At 39.3% G+C, this 18750-nt stretch overlaps 2 protein-coding genes and 1 pseudogene across 2 annotated transcripts; 1 reads left to right on the top strand and 2 right to left on the bottom strand.

The window, feature by feature from the left end:
• The first annotated feature begins 1094 nt into the window (after positions 1-1094).
• On the top strand, positions 1095-5778 carry LOC111335635 (uncharacterized). Its single transcript, XM_022941616.2, has 2 exons — positions 1095-1738; positions 3537-5778. Exons 1-2 carry the CDS (start codon positions 1276-1278, stop codon positions 4397-4399), a joined length of 1326 nt encoding a protein of 441 aa, XP_022797351.2. The 5' UTR covers positions 1095-1275; the 3' UTR covers positions 4400-5778.
• A 1783-nt stretch (positions 5779-7561) lies between these two features.
• LOC111335636 (type-1 angiotensin II receptor A) lies at positions 7562-9580 on the bottom strand. The gene has a single exon (XM_022941617.2). It carries the CDS (start codon positions 9145-9147, stop codon positions 8146-8148), a length of 1002 nt encoding a protein of 333 aa, XP_022797352.2. The 5' UTR covers positions 9148-9580; the 3' UTR covers positions 7562-8145.
• Positions 9581-11581: 2001 nt separating this feature from the next.
• On the bottom strand, positions 11582-17291 carry LOC148729848 (uncharacterized; annotated as a pseudogene).
• Between the last annotated feature and the right edge of the window lie 1459 nt (positions 17292-18750).

The following is an 18750-nucleotide window of genomic DNA, read 5'->3' as shown; positions in this document are numbered from 1 at the left end:
CATTATATAAACCGCGCGGAGCGGTATATACAGCGTCATATAAGGAACCGCTCGACCAATCAGATTGCTGGAAACTCTTTGTTCAGCTCTGAAATTATACTAAATATATATATATATATAAACGTAAAAAACCTTATCCTTGAATCGGATAGTGCTCTACAATCATGGAGCTTTGTAAAAAATTATATAGGAAAATAAAAATTAAAAGTTCGCACTAAAACGTCACACTACAGATCTGTTTCGAAAGGGTTAAAAGTCCTCTCTCATCAGGTGCATAAGATACTAGTTGACTAACGATCCTTTTTTAAGTAGGTGGTTTGAGCATACCTTATCAAATATTTAGTTGAGTGCCGGCACGCACTCGCCAGTTCGTTCCTTTTGTTTAGGGCGGGCACCATAAAGAAAAAAAGCAATGCTACTAGCATAATATGCCACTTTTACTAGCATCATCTATAAATGCCTAGCCATTGGTGGCCATAATGCCTAATCTGTCACTAGTAGCCAAAACGTCAAATCGGCCACTGGTAGCCCAAACGTCAAATCTGTTACTAGTGGCCAAAATGCCAAATCGGCTACTAGTGGCCCAAGTTCCTAATCTGCCACTAGTGGCCAAAATGTCAAATCGGCCACTAGTGGTCAGAATGCCAAATCGGCCACTAGTGGCCAAAATTCCTAATCTGTGACTAGTGGCCAAAATGTCAAATCGGTTACTAGTGGCCAAAATGTCAAATTGGCCACTAGTGGCCAAAATTCAAAATCGGCCACTAGTGGCCAAAATTCCTAATCTGCCAATAGTGGCCAAAATGTCAAATCGGCCATCTGATATCACTCGCACTATTGTAACCATAAATTGTACTTCATCCAGTCCTATTGGCATTACTGCACTCTGCTATATCAATGCAAATTTTAGAACAATTTCCTGCAGAAGTTGTAGTTTAAGTGATCTAGCACCAACAATAGAACGTCGATCTATTTTGAAATGCAGCTTACTTTAATTCATTATTTCAATTCTTCGGTCTGATTTGCTCTTTATTGTTTTCTCTCTCACAAATATTGTAGCTTCTACGTAGAAAATATCAGTATTACAGAAGAGAGCTGTCTTCTGCTGAGGTGCCGTCATATCTCTATCAGTCAAGACAATTATTTGTGGGTGTGTATTCGACCGTGAACGGCATAAATTTAAAAAAATTCTTGGCGAGAACTTTGTCATCCATGCCGACGGTTCTCAACATGTTGTGAACGTTTTTTACCAAACAAGAGTTTTCCAACAAAACAATGGCCGAAAAATTGCCAGATGAAGTCGCTAACTCCAGAGAGAGTTTTCGAAACATCGCCTGCTTCTTTGTATTTGGAATATTCTCGTTAAGTTACGATGAAACATCTCTCGCGGCGGCCGAAGATGTATTATCTGGCAGTAATATTCCGACAACAATTGTTATAATTGCCATTGCTGTACCAGTTCTCGGAGTAAAAATCACTGCTCCATGGTTTCTTCAGAGGTGTTCTTACCTCGTCAAGGCCTGTCTGGTTGTGTTACTTCTTCTTGCCGGATTAATCGTGGTCGTAATGGCTTACAATGTTCATTTGAGGTTGTTTGGTATAAGCGTCATCGAATCCGGCGTCAGCTTCAGCGAGATAACTTTCTTAGCCATGACTGCCTGCTATCATGAGATCACAGTCAGTGCATTTGTAGCTGGGATCGGTGTGGCCTCGTTATTAGGACCTTTTTATTACACAGGTTAGAAAATATTTTTACCTACTTGTAGGATATCGATCATTTTGACGAGGAATTTGAAAATTTACATACAGTAAGTCATTTATGTGCCAAGCATCACTGAACTTCCAAGGCATCGCACCTTTGCCTGTCTTGAAAGACAGACTTAGCATCTTGACCGGTCTCTCTGTCTAACCTAGGCCATCTTAGCTCAGTGCTTTTGCTTGTTTTCAAAGAAGGAACACTTTGATAAAATTCAAATTTTTGCTGACTTCAAACCGGGCGGGCGCAGTCGATTAAAATCAAGATGCATTTTAGGTGTACCGACTGCTACAGATCAGAAAAGGTGTATATTGGATTTGCTCGTTCGCGTAGAAGTACAGACTCGTCATTTGTTTGGAAACGTTGGCTCAAATTCTCTGGTTCTGCAAAGTATCGTGATTATACAATTGAACCTTCAATGAAGCGTAAAACTGACAGCCTAATAAATATTCACAATTATTATTCAACTGTGCTTCTTAGAGTACGCGATATTTGTACTCTAGAAAAATCTGCGGAATTCACCCGCACTGAAATTGGCGTGTTGGATAATAAATCTCTTATTAGACGTTTTGTTGTGGAGTACCGTTGAGTATTTTTGCTCTTTATTTGTATTTTGACTCGCTTTACGGGTTCGTCAAAATACGGCACAACTCGTAAAAATACTCAGTGGTACTCTGATTGACACTACAACAGAGAGGTATCCAGAGGATAGACATAATTATATCGCCAACTATAAAGTTTGATGACGAGAATATTGTAAGGGTGCAACTGAAATCAGCAAAAATATCACACCTTTATCAATTTTATTTAGTCTTGAAGCTATTAGCCAATAATAGTCGTTTGTCGTTTTTGGTAAACCATTGCAGAAGCCAGTTTTTTTTTGGACAGGTTTGACTAATTTATGCAAACTCATGCCCAGAAGGAAGAGATATTCTATTTTGAACTATCCAAACAATGACGGAAGCGAACCAGTTTTATTAGCCATGAACAATTAAGAAAATGTGAGATTTTCATTTGAAACGATAAGTTTGTGGTTCAATGTGATAATAAAATCATTTTTTTTTCAGTCAGATTCCTTTACAATACTTTTTTATGAAGAAATTCTGTTAAGGATTCAAGTGATTTGTAAAAAATAAATTCTGGTGGCTTTCAATGCTGTCTCTGACCCCGTTTGAGTCAATGCAAGATCTCTTAAAATTGTAAGAACGCCTCCTCTGGGGCCATTAGAGTAAGTCAACCTACGCGACAGGCGTGATATGTGAAATAGTGGTGTTTCATTTGATATCCCAACTGGTCCTAACCCAAAGACTTATGAACTTCAGAGAATTTTGCTATTAAAATGGGACATCATATCTTCAAAATATCAACAGTCATGCTTTTTTTTATCTGAAGATATTCTTCCTCACAAAATGTGTCAGTATAAAAAATGCCCCTTTGCATGATGGGAGATTGTTGATGTCTAAGAACACAGCAACGGAAGAAGCATTCGGCCAACGGTGGGGTTAAAATTCAATCGGCACATTCCCACCCACGACATAAACGAGTACCTCCACTGATGAAGTGGGAGAAAGACGGGAGCAAAGAGATGGAGGGTGGCTGGGGGGGGGAACGGGTGGGTGTGATGTTAATACAAGTTTTTAAGTCACAAGTTACAGAAAAGTATAACCGATCCTCAGTTACTTTCTCAGATGTTTCATCGAAATTGCTTCACCTTTGAATGTTATCAACTGAAGGCAACTTTGCAGTACTTACCAAACTGAATCTGACCTATATCTTGCAGGTCTAACAACATGGCTGTGTCTCGCACCAAGAACAACACTTTTAACAACATTCCCCTGGCCATTTCTCGTCTTAGTTACTTACTTCATCTTGGAAAAGAAAGACATTGATTCAAACACAAAAAGAAACGGAGGCGTCAAGTACGAAAAACTTACCTCGAGCGAGAACACTTCCGCGAATGAGCAAGAAGCAACATTTGAACACGGCTTGACTTGGGAAGAGAAATTCTCGGTCGCAAAGCAGATATTACCCTATATAACTTTTTTGTTTCTCACATATTTTGCAGAGTATCTCTCTAACCATTCCATTATAACAACCCTAGCTTTTTCAAACTCCTCCTTCAGTCCAAGAGATCACTATCAGTACTACATTGTGTGCTATCAAGTTGGAAAGTTCTTGGGAAGGTCTCATATCTTTCTGCTCTCTTGCACCTGCTCAAAAGTGGTCCCTTATGTGCGAGTTAAGAAAACATGGATTTTTGCGTTGGTAGAGATAGCACATCTGCTGTTCTTTGTTTTTGCTTCCTGGTTTCGTTTCGTGCCGCATGTTTTTATCGTACTAATTCTCTGTGCAACAGAAGGATTTGTGGCCGGATCAATGTATGTCAATTCGGCACACACAGTGTCTGAGCTTGTCTCAGACCCGAGGCAAAGAGAATTTGCATTAGGATTACTAACGATTGGGAACGGGATAGGAAAGCTAACAGCTGGGTTCGTGGGCCTTCATTTGGAACCGCAGCTAAAGAGCCATTGCGTTTATGACCTAGAGTTACAAGATCAGTGCATTACTCGATATCCAACGGAAGCTGGCTGGGATACAAACATGCGCTGCAGTCATCCTCAAACAAACTCAACTAGATTGTAAATTTAAAAAAAACATGGCTAGAAAATATGATAATATATGTTTTATTGTAGCAATATTCGACTGAGCGTCGAAAGTAATCGGTTATTACTTTGGTTTTGCTATACTTTGCTACGTGGTTGGTTCAATCGGTGATTTCTTTTAGTCAACCAATTGACTCCATGCTGCCCCCTTACGTCTTTTCAGTAATGAATCACATATGATGTCAAAATGTGGTAAGAACAAATTAGAATTATAAAATAACCAAAGTAAAGTGCGCGCTCTGATTGGTCAATTCAGCGTCCACTATTTGCCCATGGGTGTACGCTGCTGACGTGAGCAAATGTAAAGACTAGTTTTCCACGCACGCTTGTTTTTTCTGGTCACGTAAGATTTGTTAAATAAAAGAAAACCCTTTTGCTACAACGTATCAATGTTATGTTATAAAACAAATGGCAAACGCCACAGTGTACACTATTGAGTTATGAATGCACTTAGAGGGTTTGCTAAGGTTATCAACCTCCCATTTACCATTTGTCGGTTAAGCGTTGCATACGAGGCGCAGCCGAGCGCGTTACTGATCTCCTTACCACGTTTTGACGTCTTTTGTGATCTACCACAACAGACCCACGGTAACATGGAATCAATTTGTTTTATATAATAAAAAAGCAAAATCCTGCTAATGGTAACGTCAATCAGACTGCTGTTAAAACTAATTTTTTTTTAATTTAGCCTTCTAATGGATTTTTTTTATGTCTTATCTTTTAGCTATTTTAATGACAAGGCTATTGCTACTTTTGATTGTTTATTTATTTAAAGTATTTAATTGTTTTTTATGTTTTTAGTTGCTCTTAACATAATTTTACTTTGAGAATATAATGAAGCGCAACTAAATATATCCGTATAGAGGTCTGCGCTATTTAACGGTAATTATTAAAAACTAGATCATTGGATAATGCAATTCGAGACTTTTATTGGCTTAGCCATTATGGTCAATTAGCCAATATACCATAATCTACAAATATGGTAAGCGTACGCGTAAGCTTAAAATCAAAAGGGAGCTAAAAAATCCGGTTTCTTTTTACAAAATAATAATTTCTAGGGGGCGTTTTTAGTAAAACAATTATTATCATTATCTATGAGTCTGTTCCCCAATAGATCATAGGTAAGAACCAATCAGAATGCCTACATAACTAGGCTTGATATATAAACAAAAACCAAACGAATTTCCCGTGGTTTACGCAGTTTACCTAATTTCCCTTTGATTTCTCATTGCCAGCTAGCCTTGTAAAACATCCCTTTAATTGTTCTCTTTGTTGTTGGGATTTCTTGAGTTTTGCTCTTACGACAAGCAATAAAAAAACGCTCTGTGTAACTGTAATTAACAAATGGTAAACACCACAGCATACACTATTGAGTTATGGATGCACGCGGGAGGTTGCTAAGCACGAAAGAAGCGTAAGAGTCGCTCGAGGCGATAGCCGAGAGCGACCCTAGCTTCTTGCCTCGCAGTAAAGCACTATTTAAGCAATAGTGAAAATCAGACCTGAAAAAATTCAGGCCTGCACGGGATTTGAACCACTGACCTCTGTGATACTAGTGCAGCGCTCTACCAATAGTCCTTTTTACAGTTGTGGGCTTGGTGGCCAAGCCTTTGAACGGGAGTGAGGCTAAGGGTGACCCTGTTGTGATAGAGACCGGTATATAGTTAGCATGATAAAGAAATTTGCATTTGAAAAGCAGCAACATCTGTACCATAACAAGGTCACCCTTAGCCTCGCTCCTGTTCAAAGGCTTGGCCACCAAGCCCACAACTGTAAAAAGGACTATTGAGCTAACAAGCCAATTGGGAGCAGGTCATCAAATTAATTCGACACAAAACCGTAAGATGATAAATCAATGGGTTTGTTAGCTCAATCGATAGAGCGCTGCGCTAGTACCGCAGAGGTCAGTGGTTCGAATCCCGTACAGGCTTGAACTTTTCAGGTGTGATTTTCACTGTCCCATCTGGGGCTCGGATTTTTTCTATTACACTAAAAATTGTTTCATCTTTACATGCTCACTTTGGAGGTTGGTTGGCCGCATCTTGATATGCCTTAATGTGACAGCGTGATGCTGTTAGTGAGTTTTCACAGGTGCTTACCAATACTTGGCTGTGTAGCCGCGCGATGCGGTTCCAGTCGAGGCCCACAAATTGACCCTTGCTCACCATAGAGTCTCCAGTAGCTCAGTGGTTAGAGCATCCGACTAGATCACGGAGGGTCGTGGGTTCATGTCCCATCTGGGGCTCGGATTTTTTCTATTACACTAAAAATTGTTTCATCTTTACGATTTTCACTATTGCTTAAATAATGCTTTACTGCGAGGATCGTGCACATATACGTTTCATAACCGCAGTTTAGATATATGTATTTCATATATTCTTTGTGTTTAATAAACACAGTGAACACTATCCGATAATACACCGAATGCAAATATGGCGTCCAATTTGAGTTGCCATTGTTCTGGACTGACTAGCCTCTCACACATGTAATAATCTTTTGTATCTCCACGTGAAGACGAGACTAGTCAGTCCAGAACAATGGAAATTCAAATTGGACGCCATATTTGCATTCGGTGTATGGAGTGATTTTTAATTAAAAGTTGATATAAATCTGGGATTGCTTTAGCTTTGCCGTACTACGCTTTGTGATTGGTCCAGAAAACCTGCGCCATTTTTTCAACCAATCAGATTCAAAGATTCTCTTGCGTTTTCCCGCGCCTAAGCAGTTCGTTTGTTTTCAGTTTGATTTCCATTTGGCGCTTTGTGACATTTTCCTTTTTGATAATCGGCTGTGGTGATTTTTTTGTTTTGTGTAACGACTCTTGGTCGAAGAGAGCTTTCAGATCAATGGACGCTAAGCATGCACAAGAAGAACGATGGCTGTGTAACAAAATACTGATCTGGAATTGCTAAATCTCCACCTAAGAATTTCACTGCCATAGTGCAAATTGTTGGGGTAACGATAAGTTCAGTCTAGAAGGTTCTTATCGAGAAGATGTTTCAAGGCACCGAAGGTGTCAGGGTCGATGGAAAGACTTTTCTATGCCGGTCCAAGTTACTTACCTTCTCACTTCTTCGAGATACGGTCAACATTGACGTCGTTTCAACCAGACCCAACTGAGGAAGCATTAGAGTTGCCTACAGATCTGAATGTATTCCTTTATTTTCTTTACAACACTGAACTAGACATAACAATCCATGATGGTGTTCATGATGCTTTGATTCATCTAAGGAAGTTGTCCCAAAATTTGAATTTCGACTGAAGATGTATTAGGGAATCGTTTGAGAGAGGGAGATTATTTCCTCGAATAATAAAAATAAGCGAGCAACAATATATTTTCTCTCAACTTGTAAGGCAAGGAACTTGGCTAAGAAAAGCAAAGAAACGTGGGGACGTACATACGAGTTATCAAAGCCAAGAAAGGCCATCTTCCTCAGTATTGTTTTATGGATACATTTTCGTTGAACGTATTTAGAACTTCCTCACGAAAACCTCTCTAAAGGACCAATATTAACTTCCTTAAACTGATCTCCTTCTCAAAACGACGTGAAAAAAATTAACGAAGTCAAGAATCAATAATCAACTCAGGCCTCATATAATTCTCCCTTTCACGAACGACTTGTTTTTACAGTCTAACCTCTTCCTTACAAAAACATCCTGTTGATCTGTTCATGCAAATATCTCTTTTTCCATTACGGCTGGCTATCTTTATTTCCAATTTCCTCTTCAGTTATGGAGACCCCCTAAATTGATGTTGCCATCGTTCAGTACAGTTTCTCCATGGCAAAAGATTCTTTTAAAGTTTTTTCGATAATTAGAGCTCTGGAAGGCGTAAAGAAACGGATTTAGACATGAGTTGAAGTACATAATAAAGCCAAGAACTCGATAAATTCTGTATAAAGTCTCGTACTTATTTGAAATGTTTTCATGTTCTGAATAAGCTACATAGATCTCAAACACCAAGTATGGCGTGTTGCAAATTATGTACGCTGCTGTAACTGTAAACGAAACAATCGCAAGAGTACGTTTTGCCCTCAAATTCTCTCTTTTTGTGCCTGCCGATGAGGTGGAGCAGACCGTGTTAGTAATAAAGATGCCTTTAAGGATCTGGATATGGCAATAGAACAAACAGATGGAACATATGATCAATAAAACTATGGTCATTGTTATCTGCCATTTTATGGTCGAAACTCTTTCAATTGTCCACGGATCCAAACATCTTTGTAACCGTTGATCGTATTCGCTGTAGATAAAACCAGGCAAGGAGAATAGTATTGCAAAAATCCAGATAAATGCTACGCGATAACCAATGTATTTCTGACGTCGATGCAAATTGATTTCCAAAGGCCTGAGAACAGCGAGGTAGCGCTCAATTGCTAAAACTAATAAGCTGGAAAGCTTGACAGAAACTGAAATACAGGTCATCGCATATCCAGAGAAAAACTTGCAAATATATGTGCCCAATTTTCCACTTGGATGCTTGGCAGAGAGGCTAAATGCTATGGGAATAATACACCAAACCAAAGAGATTATATCAGCAACAGCCACATTTGTCAGCAAGAAGTTTGCGGTCGTATGCATAGAGATTGTTTTCCAAGCGATTATCACAACCAAGCCGTTGCCCATTACACCAATAACAACCACAATCGCATACAGGATCAATATGGCGATATTAAACGGTGACAGCGAGGTATAGAGGCCTGTCACATCAATTGAAGAGTTAGTCATGTTGTTTTTTGTAAGATCACAGCTTTAGAACCAGAAATTGAGAGTGATCAACTACCTCAGGGACGATTTCATTGACGTCATCTATTGATAATCAATTTATGCAAGGTCGTAAGGCTGTTAAAGAAGTTCTTTCCCTTTCACTTTTTAGCACTATAATATCATTCTAAAAATAGGGTATTTATGCAGATCTCATTATTAAATATAGGCCTTCATAAGTGCAATACATCTGATTAAAATTTATTTATGACTTTTGCTTGAGAAAAAAATGAGGGTGAAATTTTATATAAGTATGGAAAAAATATTAAATAATTTTGCTCAAGATAGACACGTCCACTGAGAGGCGAAACGAACATCTTTTTTTAAGCCAATAATCGAAAGTTGTAAGTGAAGGGTGTCGGAGTAAATGCTTAAATGGTGCTATAAAATAAAATAAATTAAATAACACGTCGTTTGCATTGAACAAGAAAATAGAAAACTGTTTATATTCTCTTGTATTGTAGCGTTTATTTCAGTTTCATATTTTGTTAATATCATGTTTTTCTTGACAGAGACTCTAGGCCTTTTTATCGTGCTTACTACTTTTAATGAGTTTCGTAATTTTTGTAACTTTTCATTATTTATGTCAATGTTTTTTACTTCTTAAAGAAGAATAAAGTTGTGTTTTTGTGCGATTCATGGTTATATTTTCTCCACTTTTGTGGTGGAACAGTTTTGACCTCTATATTTAATTGCTAAGGTTTTTCAAATGTGTAGGCAAGAATATCATTTGTTTTCGTTGCACTTTTGAAACACGTTTTACATCATTAAACACAAACCCAGCGTCTTCTAGGGTACATGTTATATTTTGTAAAAGTACACTAGTATTCAAGATTAACAAGGCTGAATATTTTAGGTCTATAGGTGGAATCCTTGTGAGTCTGTTTTTTTAAATCTCTCGAAATCCAACGTTACATAGATTCCTTTCTTAGGTAAGCTTAATCGATTACGATTAGGTATCGATTAGGTAAGCCTAATCGATACCGGATACTAGTGTGGCATCCAAATGAAATACAACGTTACATAGATTCCTTTCTTAGGTAAGCCTAATCGATACCGATTAGGTATCGATTAGCTAAGCCTAATCGATACCGGATACTAGTGTGACATCCAAATGAACGGAGACGGTAACATGTTCTTGCGAGTAGCGAACCCTTCAATTTGAAATGATGTCTTTGTAAAACACCGTTTCTACTTTCTGATCTTATCACACGTTGAGACAAAGCCACAACTATCAGAACTCTAACACGACGCGCGCAACTAGTATACGACTCGACAGACAGCTTATCCGAAGAGAACAAATACCTTCAGCGTGTTTTTTCAAAGAACAACTACAACGACGACTTCATCCGACGAAACACTCACCGACCCACTACCACGACCGAAACAAACGACACCGCAACTCCTAAGACTACAGCAACCATACCGTATATAAAAGGCATGTCTGAGAACATCTCGCGCATCTTACAACCCTTCAATATCCGCGTCGCCCACAAACCCATCACCATGCGTCAGTTACTAACCAACGTTAAAGACAAGGACGAACCGAGGAACAGACAGGGAGCGATTTATAAGATCAATTGCTCCGACTGCCAAGCCTTCTACAACGGAGAGACTGACAGAAACCTCACAACAAGACTGACTGAACACAGACGGGCGACGAGGAAAGGTGGTGTCAACAATCACATTGCTGAACATCATCGACTTACGAACCACAATATGGCCTGGGACTCTGCGCAATGCCTAACCTACAGCATCGACTACTTTCAACGACTGACTCTGGAAAGCTGGTTTACTAACTTAGAACAGACTCTCCTAAACAGGTGCCAACTACTACCGGCTCCATACAAACGACTCATTCACGACATAAACATTACAAACGAACCGAACAGAACGACCTAACTTTACCGACGGATCGAAACAGACCAATCACGACCGACTTACGCCACTTGAGTCTTACAGCCAATAACATCACAGCAAAACTGACCAATCATTTTACACGAACTGAAATAAGAACATTCTACTGACAACAACTATTCACTTGACTCTGATGATGACTTCCGCACAGGTTGTCGAAACGTCAGTCACTACCACTGACAACAGTCCTTCTCAGGACTACACTCACCCGGACGATCACACTACACTTTCACATGTTACTCCCGGGTTCAAGCCATTTACTTCAAAATGGATTTAAGTCAAATAACACACATAGATTGTGAAATACAATAAAATCATTCTTAATTTAATTTAAACAACACTTTCACAAAGCTGCACCTGTAAAATGGCATTTTTGTCGCTTGCCGTAGATCTATCGACAAAAGAACCGGCAAAAAAAAATGTTAGAAGGTTTAAATAAGATCGTTAGTTTTTTTTCTTTTTTCATGCGGTAGCAGGTCTATTAACAAAGATTTAGTAATACATAGACAGGTAAAAACGAACAATATAATATCCCGCAGGTCTTTTTGATTATTTTAAGTCCATCCTCGCAAGAGTATGGGTGGCCTTGACGTATTGCAATTATCGTAAAGAAACATGTCATAATTGTAAACGAGTTTGATTAAAAATAACTGCAGCGCCTATTCGTCGTCCAGCCCACTTCTGTGCCATATCTACTGATACACTTGTCTTGTAACTCCAGGTCATAAACATAATGATTCTTCAGCTGCGGCTCCACATGAAGTCCCATGAACCCAGCTGTTAACTGCCCCACTTCGTTTCCAATGGTAAGCAAACCTAAGGCAAATTCTCTTTGTTTCGGATCTGGGACGACCTTAAAAACGGTTTGGGCCGAATTGACATACACTGATCCGGCCACAAATCCTTCTGTTGCACAGCGAATTAGTACGATAGAGACATGCGGCACGAAACGAAACCATGAAGCAAAGAGGAAGAACATGAGTTGGGCTATCGCCAGCAAAGCAAAAATCCATGTTTTCTCGACTCGCGCGTAAGGGACCAATGTTGAGCAAGTACAAGAGAGTAGGAAGATGTGGGACCTTCCTACGAATTTTCCAATTTGATAACAAACGACGTAATACTGATAATGGTCCCTTGGACTGAACGAGGAGTTTGGAAAGGTTAGGGTCGTAATGATGGATTGGTTCCGCGAGAGGTCCTTTGCAAAATACGTTAGAAACAAAAAAGTAATATAGGCAAAGTCTGCATTGTGACAGAGAATTTTTCTCTCCAAGTTACGTCATGTTCAGGCGTTGTATATGCTTCATCCAAGGAGGTATCGTTGTTCGAGGGCAGCTTTTTGTACTTGACTCCTCCATTTTCTTTCGCGTTTGAATCGATCTCCTTCTTTTCCAAGATGTAGTATGTTATTGAGAAAAGAATAAGCTAGAGGAATGTTGTTGAAATTGTTCTTCTTGGTGCAATGCACAGCCAGGTTGTTAGACCTGCAGGATAAAAGACAAATATAATTAAGGACCTATTCATAGATTATTCTGAATCTTTCTGTGTGACTTTCCTATTCCAAATGTCGCGCAAAGCTCTGTATTTAGGAGCGCCTCATTCCCAGAACTCCCCGCGGCGTGCAACGGTATTCGTCGAAAGGAAGGGACTGGTCGTAGTCTGATTTACTAGGATAATAGTGGTTCTAAGATAGCCATCACTTTATGTATTGTTACAGTTTTTAAAAGGGATCTGCTTCGGGAGCCCTGTAGGGCTTGTTAATATCTCCAGACAAACATTCATTCAAGCAAATTTAAAATCCTGTTTTGAATTGAATTGATCATTTCAAATTGAAATGGAAAGTAATTAAATAAATATTTAAAATCTCTCACTAGTCAGACTGTTTCCTTACTCGGAACTGGTCACCTCAGACGATCACCACAAACCGTATATTTTTAATCCAAGGTTTAATAATTTTTCGATATAAAGAAATACATTTATAATTCGAAATCATAAAAACGCAAATAGAGTCTTAATCTCGTGGCAAAATTAAAAAAAAAACCTGATTGGAAACTTGTGCACTCATCAGCGGCCATCCCGTGGGGGTGACCCCGGGGACATATAAGAGAATAGCACGAGATTTGCTGACTTTTGTCGCCAATTTTCGGCCCAGGACGGGGGCATTGGACCGCATTTGCACTTCCGAGGGAAGATACACAGGAAAAGACCCATGCACGGGATTTGTATCATCGCCGCCATCTTGAAAATAGAGATCCGGACCACGGGGACTGGGAATTATCGTTGAACGGCTTCCAATATGGCGATGGAGAAAAAGGTAAGCGTGTCTTACGTTTCTCTCGTAAATCTGTCCACTTTTGTTGGTCATTCTTCCCTAACGTAGCGAAAGTTTCTTGTTTTATTCCACAAAATAAAAAAAAAGTAAAATTTTTCTCAGATTCATGATCATGTGCGAGAAACAAGGCAAAGCATGCAAGATATGGTATCATGGAGCCTGCGTGAAGATTTCGAAAGAAAAATCAAAGAAAATAAAAAAAAATTGTTTGTTTCAATTGCAAGTAATTTGACAAGGCTCAATATTGAGACAGACAGAGATGTAAAAAAACAGTATTTGCGGCTACTTTTTTTCAGTTAGTCGCCGTCAAAAAGCGACCTAGGATGTCTTTCACTTTGCATCCTGTATAGCCCTGGGTACTAGACACAGGCAGAAGTAAGCGTTTGTTCGTGGCAATTAAAATTCTTTCAAAACATTGCACTGTTTGACCTGGCAGAGCACGCTTGTTTGCCTCCAGGGGGAGGGGCGTTGGTAACTTTTTGTAGAACAATCTTAGTTTTGGGTAGGGGGGATTTGTAAACGCCGTTGTGCAAATGCCCAGGGGTTCCCCGGGGTCACTCCCCCGGGATGGCCGCTGATAAGTGCATTACTTCTGTGGCGGGTCGTAAAAACAAGTTTTTCTCTTCATGTTTGCAGATTCAAGTAAGCGAACAGATTATAAAAAACGACTTCTCTCTCTTAATGATTCTTCTGAAAACTGGTTTTAAAACCTAATGAGCTAATACTTCTAAATCACTGTACGGAATTAATGTCAATCACGAGTCTTGCAATCAAAAGAAATCTGTCATCAAAAGGCAACGCCTATGAGGTATTCTTCTTTAAAATATGTGCTATTGATTTATTTCCCTTCAGTTCTTTAAATGACATTGAATTTAGTATTCTTATGAATTATAGAAAACCCTCTGACATTGAACTGCCAGTCTGCCACCCTCCCTTGATATCATCTCTAAGATTACCAGCCAAGGAAGTCTAAACATCTCTGATATTGAGTCAAATATACCTAATCCTATAAATTCTAAATACTATTATCCATCAGATTTTGACAAATAAGCTTCACATTTATCATTTTTGCCATCTTATTTCTCCTTATTTCACGTTAACTTAAATAGTCTTGATGCCCATCTGGGTGGCCTGCAGACCACACTTGCATTGATGAATTCTCCTTTTCATGTCTCAGGCATTAGTGAGACAAGAGAAAACTATTCCTCAGGTTTCAAAATGAATAATAACTTGGATGGTTATATATTACATTTACAACCCTCCAGATCTGCTGCTGGTGGTTTGGCATGCAATTTACGCTAGACATACTTTAAATGCATTTAAGAGAACTGACCTAAGTACAACTGATGATGAATTCGAAACCATCTGGGTTGAAAAAGTTAATACAAAAGCTTAAAAATTTTTTTATGTTTTTGTGCCTATGGACACCCTTCCTCTAGCCCCGTAAGGTTCAAAGAACGTCTCGAGTCAACTTTATCTCAGCTAACTGGTGAAAATAAGTCCATCCTGAATTTAATGATTTCTTACCAATGCTAAAGTCTTTTTTTCTTCTACCTTATATCTCACAACCAACTAGTATTACTGAAAGATCAGCAACCCTCATTGATAATATCGATATCTTTGCAAATACTCTTCTAGCTCGTTACATTTTTTCCTTAAGACTATACTTGGACGAGCGTGGAATGAAAAGATCCTTGATTGCAGGTGGTGCTTTCTTTGATATTTCATTGTCTATTGTTAATAGCATGTCTGTTATTTTCTTGATACGATGCAGTTTCATTTTTCTAGATGTACCTCAGAGCCCTTTCGTTTACATTCACAGTTTGAGTAGAATTCATCTTTCCAGACCCTTGCATTTTCCTTTGGTTTTCAAATACGCTGTGTCGAATGCTCAGCAGCCGGGTACTGACTCAAATAGACTAAATGCTCGGCAGCATATTTTTTTCACAGAATAATCACTGGAAGGTTCCTTCAAGCTTCTTAAGAATATCAGATGTTTGTTTAGAAATATCAAGCGATTTCTAGAAATTAATTTGTTTTTTCAGTGCACAATCTCTCCGAGCTTGTGTACCCCGGAAATGTTACGCTTCTGGTCAGACTGCCAATCACGTTCTCGAATGGAACGTGCCATCAGAGTTGTTGATAGAGCTCTGGTGCCAAGTTGAATCCTCTTGGGTTCACATCAGTAACCGCTGACCGTAATGGTTTTATTTTGTTGTTCGGCATTTTGGTTCGACTGCATGAGGTTCGACGTCTGAATCAACTGTCGAACTTAATTATTTAGTTTCACCTCCTTTTTAATTCCTTTTAAAATATTACTTTATTGTGATTCAGTAATGTTTGAACAACAAATAGATCTATATCTTTGTCAAGAAGATTTTGGATAACACAGATCGAATAAGGAGGGATATGTCTGATAGACTCAAGGGCGATATTAAAAATGGAAATGTGGCCACAGTTTGAAAGGAGAATCTACATTAACCAACCCATGGAGAACGACCTCAAAGATCGTGTCATCGGAGAGGTATGACCCAATAAAAAAAGACGAGGGATGTCAAAATGAAGATATTTTTTTCCATAAGTAGTCAAACTGCAGACAGTGGGAAAAATGTTGTAAATTAGCCAAATTTTCACTTCATTGACCAATTTGAAAAATAATTAACCTAATACCTATTTGGGTCGACCCAAATAGGTATTAGGTTCGGCACATGTAAAGTTCGACGTTTGAACCCGGCCTAAACGGCCGGCAGTCAGAAATTTTCACTAAAATACCAGATAGGTTCCTTCAAACTTAAGAATATCAGACGTTTGTGTGGAAATGGCAAGCGATTACAAAAATTAATGTTCTTTGAGCGAGCGATGATGTAGAAAGCAAAAGCTCACAGAATTTGTCCACGAAAAAGACAAATAAACTTTTGGAACTTGGCAAACATTTCTAAAAAACATCCGCTATTCCTTAGAAGTTTGAAAGAACCTTTTAATAGAAATTCTGTTAAAATTTCTGACTGGCTGGCATCTAGTCTATTTGAGACCGTGTCCAGCTGCCGGGTTCTTAGTCACAGCGTTTCAAATATGCTGTCAAAAACGAATAAAAATCATAATTATATTTTCTTACCCGTGTAGTACAATGGTCCCAGCAGCGCGGCCGGCACACCGATCCCAGCCGAAAATGCGCTCACAGTAACTTCTTGGTAGCAAGTGGTCATGGCGAGAAAAGTTATCTCGCTCAAATTAGCTCCCAATTCGATGACGCTTATGCCGACCGACCTGGAGAGAACGTTAGAAGCTGATAAAACCACGATTAATCCTACAAACAGAAGCAACACCACCAGGCATGACTTCAGCAAGTAAGAACACTTTTGGGGGAACCATGGAGCGGTGACTTTAAGGGCAAGAATTGGTGCAGATATGGCAATGCTAACAACCGCGGTGGGGATATCACTACCAGATAACACATCTTCGGACGCCGCGATGGATGTTGTATCGTAGATGAACGACAGTATTCCAAATGCAAAGAAGCAGGCAATGTTTCGGGAACTTTTTCGTACAGCAGAGCCTTCATCCTCCGATATTTCGGCCATTATATAGTTGGCAAATCTTTCGTTAATAAACGCGGTTAAACAAACGGTGGGGTTAAAACAGTTATCGCCTGAATGCACTGAACGTTTATGCAGATGTGGAGTAGAAGACCGAAGAAGGAAATTAACCTATGACCTGACTTGAGACCGGCCAAAGGCAGCCACTCTTCCGAAGAAAAGTTACAATTAAATATATCTTATTAACCAAGCGCGAGGGCCGTACTGGGAGAATATCAGCCCGAGGTCTTGACAGTACGGACCTCGCTGCGCTCGGTCCGTACTGTCAAGACCTCGGGCTGATATCCTCGCTGCGCTCGGTCCGTACTGTCAAGACCTCGGGCTGAGCGCAACGAGGTCCGTACAAAAAAGACCGAGGGCTGATATTCTTCCAGTACGGTCCCGAGCAAGCTTGGTTAATAAGAGATTTATTATACGACTGAAGTTCAAAGGGACACAAGTGCGGTATCACTCCGGGACCATTGGGATAGTGCTCGGTCCAATACTTAGAGAATATTGGACCGGCAATAGAGCATTTTGATTGGTTGATTTTAGTTATTGGCCCTCTGACTGCCCGAGTCGTGTAATAAAGACCATCTAAAGACCTAGAAATGTCTTGAAGGAGGGTCACCAGCTAGCTCGTTTTGATATCAAATGGCTGTTTTCAAAATCTGCATCCTAGGATAGATGTGTTTCGGGACGTTATTTTATCTTGACTCAATGTATTATAGAGATTTCATTCAAAAGAATTCTTCAGAAACTTTTGCGGGATGGTATGCTGCTATTTCTTCTACAGCTATGTTTGGGTGCTCTCAGGACAAATAACTTTTCACACTTAACTGAATGAAAACTGGAATGATTGTCCTCAGGGTATTACGAGCTTTGCGAAAATTCTAGGATCATGTAAATATATATAACCGCAGTTCGGATATCTAAAATTCATGTATTCGTCGTGTTTGATTCTAGGATCATGTTACGGATTTGAAGTGCGAACGTATCGTAAGCTCAGTTAAAACATAAAGATAGGACGTAATCTTTTCTTGACTCGATCAATGTACTACAGAGATTTGTATTCTTTAGAGACGTTTGGGTGTTAGAATATATATGCGTTGTTAACCATGCGTGAGGTCAAGATGGGTGGAGCAGTATTGGCCGATTTCTTCTTATTATTCTTCTTATTAACAAACTTGGTTAATAAAGGATTCATTATATTGCAAAAAGATTTCTCTCTATTAAGAATTAAGAATAACTTGTTTACCTCGAGAGCCTGGAAAGAAAGCTAACTGTGTTTGTTGCACCACAAACTCAAGAGAGTCGTTTCTGTTTTCTTTGTTTGACTATCATCTGCCGCTCTTTGCGTTTCCATCTCCGAAATTGTCCAAGAATTATGAACGTAGTTCTAATTCAATTCTTTTAATTTGCGGGATCAATGAGGGCAATCCCGAGCAGGCGAGATGGGCCCATCTTGCCCGCTTGGGTAGCCAATCAGAACACAGGATTCGCTTCATCGTGCCCACGGGCGCTGTGAGCACTGTAATAATGCAGTTTCGTCTACGTTATCACCATAAATTCGTCTTTTTTCGTTTCGTCGCATTTTCATTAAGTTCGTTTGTTTTTGTATGCATTATTTTCATCGATATTCTACCTTTTTTGCATGATTACCCTTTGTTTGTACCTTCCGTATAAGTTCTTTACCGTGCATTTTATTCATTCGGCTTTGTCGCGGTTGGGTCATTTTTCTCA

The sequence above is a fragment of the Stylophora pistillata genome, chromosome 5, assembly GCF_964205215.1.
Source record: "Stylophora pistillata chromosome 5, jaStyPist1.2, whole genome shotgun sequence".
In the NCBI taxonomy this organism is placed as follows: Eukaryota; Metazoa; Cnidaria; class Anthozoa; order Scleractinia; family Pocilloporidae; genus Stylophora; species Stylophora pistillata.
Note: the sequence above shows the minus strand (reverse complement) of the source record. Positions and strands in the feature narration are given on the sequence as shown.

What these genes read in the sequence shown, in the direction of transcription:
- LOC111335636 (XM_022941617.2), bottom strand. Translation starts at nt 9,147, where the DNA reads ATGACTAACTCTTCAATTGATGTGACAGGCCTCTATACCTCGCTGTCA.
- LOC111335635 (XM_022941616.2), top strand. Translation starts at nt 1,276, where the DNA reads ATGGCCGAAAAATTGCCAGATGAAGTCGCTAACTCCAGAGAGAGTTTT. An exon ending in AGGACCTTTTTATTACACAG is followed by an intron (nt 1,739 to 3,536) that starts GTTAGAAAATAT and finishes TATATCTTGCAG; the next exon opens with GTCTAACAACATGGCTGTGT.